Genomic DNA, 10,132 nt, shown 5'->3' with positions numbered 1-10,132 from the left:
CACCTAATAGTATTTCACGATCTCTGCCCGTATTAAAGTGCAGTGCCCTAGTTTTCTTGTAGGCCGAGGGGTTCTGTAAACAAGGCTGACTTCATGTGGAATTGCTTAGAGTTTTGTAGTATGCTGTACAAGGATATAATTTCCTGAAGTTTGCTGAAATTTCTGTTGCCGTTGTAGTATGCTGTACAAGGATATAATTTCCTGAAGTTTGCTGAAATTTCTGTTGCCGTTTTAGATGAGCGGCTTTGTTTGTTTTTTTTTTTCCTGTAATATTTATGAAATGAAGCCAGGTATTTTTGAGATATTTAGAAATTTTTCGAGATATTTAGAAAAGAAATTTGGAATTTCCGGAAACATATCTGGGCCATTTTTCATGATATTTGTATCTAGGCGGAAACGCCAGTCACTGTTAACAAGAACAATGCAATTGAGGACTACGTTCGCTCTGACGATCAAACTCATCCTACTTTTGAGTATTTTCATAGTGAGGTCTCATTTTATGAAGATATAGTGCAGTCATTCTTAAAGTTGTAAAATAACTTTTACTATATTCCTGATGCAAAAAAGGCCTCGTACTCTCTTATAAGAATGATGCGAAATTAGAATTTGAAAAACCATCTATTCTTACTAATTGAAATACTTATCATAATGTCGAAAATGATTTTTCTTGTACATGCCCATCAATCATCCGAGAGTTTCAATTCTTTTAATTTCCAGCTGCAAAAGTTTAATGGCGTTTATAACAGAGTGCGACAACTTGTTTTCTAACAAAATGCGTTGGCCTGTTATTACAGGGTGCAAAAGCTAAATTCATTACCCTGCGTGACAGTTTGGTTGCAAAGTGCGAGAGAATAGCATCTCCTCGAAATAGTTTGCCTTAAAAACCCTTTTAGAGTATCTCTAATAAGATTTCCCTTTTGTTTCGTATACCTCATCATGTGAAATTCCTGGCCTTTAATTAATATACGCAGGAAACCTGAAGAATGTACTGCTTTCGGTAGGAGCCTTAATGTATAGCCATTATAGGGAGTACCCTCTCAGGGTTGGGGAGGGGAGGGCAAAAGAGTATGGCTTTAATTTTTTGCAGAAGGACGGAGACATCCCCAGTAATCTGCTTGAGGGTTTGCGTTTCAAAACAGAAAACCGTCAGAATAGATGGGTAGGGACCTGAAGGTCTGAGCAAAGGACATCAAAACCAGTTTTAACTGCTTTTGATGTCATTTGGCAGTTTTGCAATTTTGCCATCAGCGAATCCGTACACCCTTAGTTAAAAACCCGCAAACAATAAAACCATGCAAAGAAAATAAATACGGCGCCACTTTGTGCAAAACAAAGGAGCGCATACCCCAACGTGGTAAAATCAGCTGCAGTGCAGACAACTGGGGGACAGAGGTATATAATGCTAAACACCTTCAGTAGCGAAATGGCTGCAGAAATGAACAAATACCCCTGAGCTCCCCTAAATGTAAGTGATGTCCTTGACTGATTTAAATTTGTAACGAACAATGAAACATGTCACAAAGAAATTGAATACAAATCCTCCTAATGTGTCCAGTCCCCTGGTCCGTGCCAGCAAAATAGCTATTTATGCCTGTTCCGTGATGCTACACTGTCAGTAGCTGTCAGTAGATGTTGAATCATCTGGAGCTGATATTTTCGCAGTAACTGAGAGATGGCTCTCAGAAATTGATGATGCGTGCAGAGCCGAAATCACCCCACCCGGGTACAAGCTGTTTGATCACACACGATCTGATCGATCTGGTGGTGGAACTGCTCTATTGATAAGAGAAAATCTACATGCAAGTCGTGTAGATGCTGGTGAGCGTACTTCTTTTAAGTTTTCTCATTGGATGGTCGAGTTCCAGTCGCGAAAACTACAGATTATTATTATTTACGTCCACCCTATTCAAGTAACCATCCTGTCACGACGAGTGTGTTCTTTGCTGATTTTTCGAGTTTTTTGGAGAGTATCATAATGTCATCTGTAACGTTACTGATAGCAGGTGATTAAAATATCCATGTAGACGTTCTGGGGAACGCAGACGGTGTTTGTTTAAAGGAGCTGCTTGAGCCAATGGGCCTTCAACAACATGTAAACGAACTCGAGGCCTTTGGTACCTTGGTTTAGTGAAGATATTAGGGATTCAAGGAGAGAAAGCCGGAGAGCTGAAAGAAAATGGCGTCGATCTCGAAGTGTCCGTGATTTGCTTGAATTTAAAAAGAAGAGGAACTTTACAACCTACCTGATGAATGAAGCCCGTCGTAAGTTTTACTCAGACTTTATTGTTGAAAATAACTCCAATCGAAGGAACCTATTCTCGAAAACAAAGAGGTTGCTAAATCAAGGTCATGAAGTACCTTTTCCACCAACTAGTGACAAGCTGGTTTTATCCGATGAAATGGATAGCTTCTTTGTTGAAAAGATTGACGCCATCCATGTCAAATTGGACAGACTAGCTGATTGTTTGCATGATTCCCATTTTGACTATGTGAAAACGTTACCAACTAGAACACTGGACAGCTTTATCCCTTTAACTGAAAGTGCAGTTAGTAAGTTGATTGGCTGCTCTCCGAAGAAGAGCTGTATGTTTGATCCGATGTCAACACCTTTAGTAATCAGCTGTGCTGATGTGCTATTACCAGTCATTACTAAAATGATCAACCTGTCTCTTAATTTTGGAGAATTTGCGGATGATTGGAAATGTGGGCTTATTAATCCTATCTTGAAGCAACCTGGATTGGATTTGCTGTACAAAAATTACAGACCAGTTAATAACTTACAATAGGTATCCAAATTGACTGAAAAAGTCGTCTTTATTCAAGTTTACGATCACATGGTTTCAAATGCTATTTTTCCTGCCCTTCAATCTTCTTACAGGCAATTCCATAGCAATGACTGAACAACAACTGAACTTATCAAGGTGATGAACGATATTTTGTTAAAGATGAACTCTCAACACGTCACTTTGTTAATTTTATTGGATCTCAGTGCTGCCTTTGACACTGTTTATCATCGAACACTTTTAGAGAGGCTATCTGACGAGGTTGGCATACGTTGGACTGTTCTGAATTGGTTTAGATCGTACTTGTCTGAAAGAAGTCAGCGCGTTTCGGTACATGGAGTTCTCTCTCGTCCTTTTGACTTAAACTGCGGGGTACCCCAAGGCTCATGTTTAGGGCCTTTGCAATTCATAATTTATGCGTCTAAGTTGTTTAAGATCGTGGAACATTATCTTCCCGATGCTCACTGTTTCGCAGATGATACGCAGCTGTATCTGAGTTTTAAACCACTCGGCAACACTACTCAAGCTGATGCTATACAAGCTATGGAAACGTGCATTGACATGGTGAGTAAGTGGATGATTCAAGATCGGTTGATGATCAATGATGATAAAACGGAGTTTTTGTTGGTCGACACACGACAACAGCTTGATAAACTAGATTCGTGTTCCATTACTGTGGGCAATAATCGTATCAGTCCAAGCCCATGTGTTAAAAACCTTGGATCGTGGTTTGACAGCAACTTAAGCATGACTGATCATATAAACAAGGCTTGTACTGCGGCATTTTAGCATTTACATAACTTGAGACGTATTAAGAAATACCTGTCGAGAGATTCTTTAATTACCTTGGTTGATGCTTTTATAACCAGCCGTCTTGACTATTGTAATGGTTTATTGTTTGGCTTACCAAAGCGAAGATCGCTAAATTACAGCGTGTACAAAATGCAGCAGCAAGACGTATTCTTGGCATCGGAAAATTTTCTCACATTACAGCGGCGCTTTATGAGCTGCACTGGCTGCCGGTTTCTTTGCCTATTGACTATAAGATTTTACTTTTGACTTTCACATGTATTTATGGCCTAGCGCCAACTTATCTTAGCGATCTTATTAGTATAAAATCGAATTCATTATATAATCTTAAGTTTGCTGGTAAGCTCTTATTGGACCATCTCAAGGGAAAGATGCTTACAACATTCAGAGCAAGATCATTCTCAACAGCAGCTCCGAAACTCTGGACTGGCCTGCCTGTGGAGCTTCGTCAAGCAACATCACTTAACATTTTTAAATTTCGACTTCAAACGTATCTTTTTAAGAAGTATTTTTATAGTTTGTAACTAAGGTTAATTCATTCTCACGCTAATGTATTTTCGTTTTCTCTTAAACATATGATTGTAAAGCGCTATTGATCAGCATATGTAAATACGCGCTATATAAATTGGTAAATTATTATATTATTAGTAAAATCCAACTAGTGGTCTATTATCAATGCTGCGTTCTGATTGGTTGAGCTACTACTAGGCTATATGTTATAGCCCACTAGTAGCGAAAAGCGCCGGCTTTTGGGCGGCAAAAAAGGATTCAAGTCTAGCTTTAAGTAGCTAAGTTTTTTTCTATTCTCGATATTTTTGACCAACTAGTTGGATTTTACTGAAACAATTATTCCTCTCGCCCTTATGGCCCCTGAGTCAATAGTCCATTCGGCCTTCGTTTGGGCTATTGACTCAGAGGCCATTCGGGCTCGAGGAATAATTGTTAATTTTTATTAGTAGTAAAACTATTTCTTTTTCCAAAGCACTTTCGTCTACTCTTCGTTTTAAACTTATTAGGTCTTCATTGTATCACCTCAAAAGGCCTTGAACTTGTGTAACATTGACACCTTGTTTTCCATATTTGTTTTTACATAGTTTAAAGCTCGGTCACCGCTAAATTTGGTGGATTATCGAACGTTCGATTCTGTCTTCAGCTGCAACGACCACAAATAAAGATCAAACTTATCTTTTTCAAAATGGTTTTGTATTCTTGTCTGAAGCGCCTATTGGTAGCGCCATATATAAAGGGGTTGATTGTACTACTTAGGTAGGCCAGAAACCCGTAAGTAAGATATACCTGTCGTGGCAAAGTGGGCTCCCCGCGTGCTGCGTCGATATAATCCATAATACAGATAGGAAGCCAACATAAGGAGAAACTGGCCATGACCAAGGCTAATGTCTTGGTCACTTTGGCTTCTTCGACGCTTGCTCTGAGCTGTTCAGGGTTATTTTCTTGTGTGAAAACACGATTTGATCTTGACACTGTGTAGAACACTTTGGCGTAGCAGAAAGTGATGAGTGTAAAGGGCGCAGCGACAAACACACATTCGATGAAGGCGGTATAAGCAATGTTAGTTTGGAATGGGTACATGCACATTGCTTTTCCTGGTTGGAAAGTGTATCCGCCTGTCTGAAAAATTAGCGGAGGCACTGAACCAATGAGAGCCATACACCATACTACCGCAGTGTACATCAAAATTCTTTGCCTCCGGAATAATACAATGTACCTCGTTGGTTTCACCACGCAAAAATATCGGCTAACTGCAATAACTCCCATGGTATTTAGAGATGCCAATGAAAACGTAAACATTGCAGCACCCTGGAGTCGACAAACACTGGTCCCGAAAATCCATCGGCCTTGAACAAGAGTAGCAACTGACAGAGGCATACAATAGACCGATATTAGAATATCGCTGACAGCTAACGCTACAACAAACATATTGGCAAGCGAACGAAGTCTTTGGTTTCCATAAACGGCGTAGCAAACAGAAATATTTCCGGAGATGGCTGTTATGTTGATGATAGCAAGGAAACTTGCTTCAATCCAAATTAAATGCTGTGCTCTTACAACGAGCTCCCTGGTAAGCAAATGTTCCATAACGAATTCGTTGAGAGAATTCAGGAAAAGCTTGTAAAGATGTTGTTTTTTTTGTACCACTGAAAAGCTTTTCAGTATACTGTTTTTGTTTGGGGGACTGAGTAGCCTTCTTTACAGCAGGTGTTCGTCTCATTTATGAAAAATGTTAACAAGTAGTTTTTCATGTAAACATAGTCACCGCCATTAACTATGTATAAACCAAGCTTGAAATAGAAATGATGCCCTCCCTTTCGAAATGCGTTCGCTCATCTTAATCCTTCTGAACGTGTCAAAAAGCGCGCTGGATGTTGATCACGATGTCTTTATTTATTCTATGCTGAAACCATGTCCGTTATTCCATTTGAGCATAAAGTCGATCGACTTACGTGCGTATACAAAGTCGAAATGCTTCTCATCTGCCTCATAAACTGAGCCTTGTTCGCTAAGTCGAAGGAAACGTTTGCAATTTGCTTTCCTTGGTTCATTTAGCAATTGAAGTCTGGTTAATTTCGGGCGCGCGCGAGAAAAAATAGATGTTTTAACTGAAAACCATCCGTTGCCAATATAATTTCGTAATACAAGTGCTTAATTATTGATGTTGTACTAGTTTGAAATGTAACTAAAAGGTAGACACGTCCATAATTATTTAATATAATATATTACAGGAGTGGACATATCCCGTACGTAACTTGCAGATCTGCCGAAGGCCTTTCTCAGGTCTGTTCAGTCATAAAGCAGACCAATTTGACGCAAAACTGAAGTCTGCAAGTCTGCATACTGTCTGTGACAGACATCTCATGAAAATGACTGCTTCTTTGACTGTGTGTTGCCTTTTATCTTGTTTGCAGCAAGTCTGTTGCAGACCTTTCGTGACTTTTGGTGATTATGCAATAAGGATCTATTATTATGTCTGCACTTGATCTGCAGCAGACGCTGTGGAGACAACCACCTGTTCAGCAGCCTTTTAGAAGCCAAACAGCAGCTTCATTCAAGTTGCAGCGGGCTGCAAAAGCGCTGTGCAGCCTTTGAAGGTTCTTTGAAGCTCTCGGTAGCGGTTTTGCAGCGCAGTTGCCGACTTTCAAACGCTGCGAAGTAGCTGCAGTAACGCTACAATTCAGCTGCGGTCGATCTGACTTTCTTGAGCGCCTGAATAACATGAATCGCCAGATAAAGCCTTGGCACAGATTACGGCTTTTATAACGCGAAAACGTTGACTGTACCTCTAAGAAATGTGAGTATATAAGCTTGTGCTCAAGGAAGATCACCTATTGAATAAACCTTCAAATTCTATACTTTCAATAAATTTTATTCCGTGACCGGCAAGTGTGGGAATGTTATCGCTAATTCCCTGGAGACATTCTAGGCCGTGATCTAATTGGTCGGTCCTTTTACATGAGATCCCATAACATCTCTAGACAAACACGGGATCCCAAACATTTGCGACCGTTGAATGAAAGGCGCAAACATTCTAAGTTTTTTTGCATCTAGTTCTGTTTCGAGATGGAAGTTCTGTTGAAGTTTTTGGATGGAACAGCTCAAACGTATTTGCAAACAACGCACTGAACAGTGACTTCTACGCTAAGTATCGACGAATCGAACCAGAGCAAGCAACACAGATACAAGAATCTCAGATGGGGTTCGCACTTACAAGATTCTTATACGCTCGTGGTAACAATGTTCGTTCCTTAGTCCATTGTAAAATTTAACGACGACCAAAGTAAAATTGGGTTGATTTCTTTCATGTAAAAAGTGTAGAAGATCGCGGATCATGGACAAAACATCAAGGTGAGCAATGTCCAGCTTAGCCCGTTGCAACGAATCAAAATCTCATTTGCCTGCTGTCCGTGTAAACTTTATGTAGAGCATTAATCGCTGTTATTCTCTTTATTTTTAAAAAAGATAATTTTAAGTTACTCTCTCGATGTCTCTTTCCATTCTTAAATAAAGGTCACCTTTAGGTCACCTTTTGGCTTGCAGCGTGTTGTTTTCTTCGTATATTTTTAGCTGACATCTAATACTCCAATCACTTTGCTGCAGTCAATCTGCAGACCTAAAGGTCTGTCATTCACCTTTTCACTTGCAGCTCACTGACAGTGAAGGGATACTTTTAGAACCGATCCACTTTTTGTGTTCACCTTTCCGTGACTAAATAAAATCGAACTGCACACTTAATACAGACCAACTGCATACTAACTGCAGACATTTCAGGCAAGTGAGCTGCAGGCCTGCTGAAGACGGTTGAGCAGACGAAAAAAAGACCAGTCTGCAGATCTGCATGTTCCGTACGGGTGCATGTACACTGTTCATCGATGCATTATTCGTGAACCTTATTTGCCTATCAATGTTTCACTTTTCAATTCGCTGAACGTGTTTCACAATCGAAGGAAGCTAAGGCCAGTCCTTTGTATTACTTCAGCCGTATGCACGTGCCGAGAACAAAACTTTGTAAAATACGCAAGTATCATAAGTGACCTCGCTTTGTCAAACGCATTGTTTCATTTCGAAAGCAAACGTTAATTAAAATATTCAAAGCCGCTGTCGTGGCTAGCGACATGTAGTTCGAGAAATTTTAAACATTTCCTCGTTGGCATTCTTCCTACGAGCAATTTATTATTGGCGGCTTCTGATCAAGGTATACTGGTATAAAGAGAGCTCGGAAACTTTTACAGATTTGAGGATTGAAGTTACCGGAGATCTAGAAATCGAAATTATTTCACCGCGTGGAGGTTTTAAATTCCAGTCATCTTTTTTTCTTGAAATGCCGGAAATCGGTGTCCCTTTCTGATTGATGTGAACTTCGCACTCAAGCCTATCTGACGACGTTCTTGAAATATGTTAAGCTGTTAATTCAAGGGATAGGTTTTCTTTTTTATTTATGAGAGCAGTAACATTAGTTTAAATAAAAAAGTGATCAGAGCCTGATTGTAGAAAAATGAACACTGTGGACTATGTTTAAGCAACAATTTTCTTAAAAGGTAAGGGAAAGATAAGAAATTTACGTATCAAACCCCTTGCCATCTCTTAATAAAATTTCTAAGCTAACACAATATTTCATTATTGATCTTGTTATCCAATGATATACCCAGACAGTTGCCTTAATAAAATTGGGTTATTCCAGAAAAAATCCACACCCCCCCATCCACCTGGATTTCCAAAACTGCTCGAGCCCCCCTCCCCTAAGGATTTCCAAGTTCAAAGACCCCCCACCCATATGGATTTGCATAAAATTTTTAGACACTGTGATTTTACTTTACACTCACTTAGATGATCTTTTAATTAAATAAGTTTCAATTTTCGGCGAATTCTGTGTTAGTTGGGAATGCTAAGATTCCATTTTCACATCTTCTTAAACAGGTGTACACTTTTTGCAAATAAGCTCATATTTCAGTGAACTTTTCTTTTTTCCTAGAACAGGCAAAATATACAGCAATGTATACTACAATAAAGCTCAAAACTAAAAATGTTCTTGAATATTAAATGGTTCTCTTCTTTGTCCATAAAAAATGACTGCGAGAGAAAGAAAAAAGACACTTAGCGGGATATTACTAACCCCCTGACGCCCTGTATCACTTGCCACAACACATGCCTTTCACAATAGCCGCCAAACAATCATTAACAACCACGCTTACAAAATGTACTTGTAAGGCCTGTTTAGTGGAAAATCACCCTGAAATAGCATTAACTTGGAAAAATGTATAATTCAAGGTAAAATCATTGTTTGCTTACTTGAACTGAGCGCATTTTTATGAATTATGCGATTTTTCTTGATATCTTCAAGTTATCGCACGTCATTTTTACAAAAGTAATGGGGGCAAGCCTATGGATGGAAACTTAAAATAAAGATGGTAAGAGGTCTGTAGTTTAAAAAAATAATAAAATTTGAAAAGGCAAGGCAATTTTTTGAAAACTTATCGATTGAAGTGTTTGAAACATCGATGAAATTGAAAGTTACCCCTGAGGATGTATTTTTGGGTTCAGAGCCCCCCTCCCCTCTGGATTTCCAGAACCGTTAACCCTTCTCCCCCCTCCTGTGAGATTTTCCAGCATGCCTTCCGCCGTGGGGGTGTGGATTTTTTGCATGAGAAAACTTGCACCGGCGCAATCTTCATCCCAGGATGACTTGTTTATTTCGTATCGTGTTTTTGTGAGGATGGGTCATTTCATATCCCGGTTATCGCTTTAAACCCTAAGATCAAAATCTGAATTCTCATTTGTTGCCCCTTTTCATTTCCTACAGAAGTAGTGGGGAAAAGATAATAAAATATTAAGCAAATTTATCTTGTGTGACCATGTCCATTATTCTCATCACCAATCTGTTTTATAAAGCATTGATATTACAAGGACGAATTTGATGCTGACCACTCTAAGGGCTTAAAGGGTTATTTGAAGGTACACTTTATATTGATAAAATACCCCTGCAATTCAAAGTCACAAATATTACGCATGTGGTACCTGTTTCAGTC

The 10,132-nt window shown here is 39.3% G+C and overlaps 1 protein-coding gene across 1 annotated transcript; it reads right to left on the bottom strand.

Moving 5' to 3' along the window:
• Window positions 1-4,149: 4,149 nt before the first annotated feature.
• Window positions 4,150-5,690, bottom strand: LOC140945636 (melatonin receptor type 1A-like). The gene has a single exon (XM_073394661.1). It carries the CDS (start codon window positions 5,688-5,690, stop codon window positions 4,743-4,745), a length of 948 nt encoding a protein of 315 aa, XP_073250762.1. The 3' UTR covers window positions 4,150-4,742.
• Window positions 5,691-10,132: the final 4,442 nt, after the last annotated feature.

Source organism: Porites lutea, chromosome 8 (assembly GCF_958299795.1).
Source record: "Porites lutea chromosome 8, jaPorLute2.1, whole genome shotgun sequence".
Classification (NCBI taxonomy): domain Eukaryota; kingdom Metazoa; phylum Cnidaria; class Anthozoa; order Scleractinia; family Poritidae; genus Porites; species Porites lutea.
This window is presented reverse-complemented; position numbering and strand designations above follow the sequence as displayed.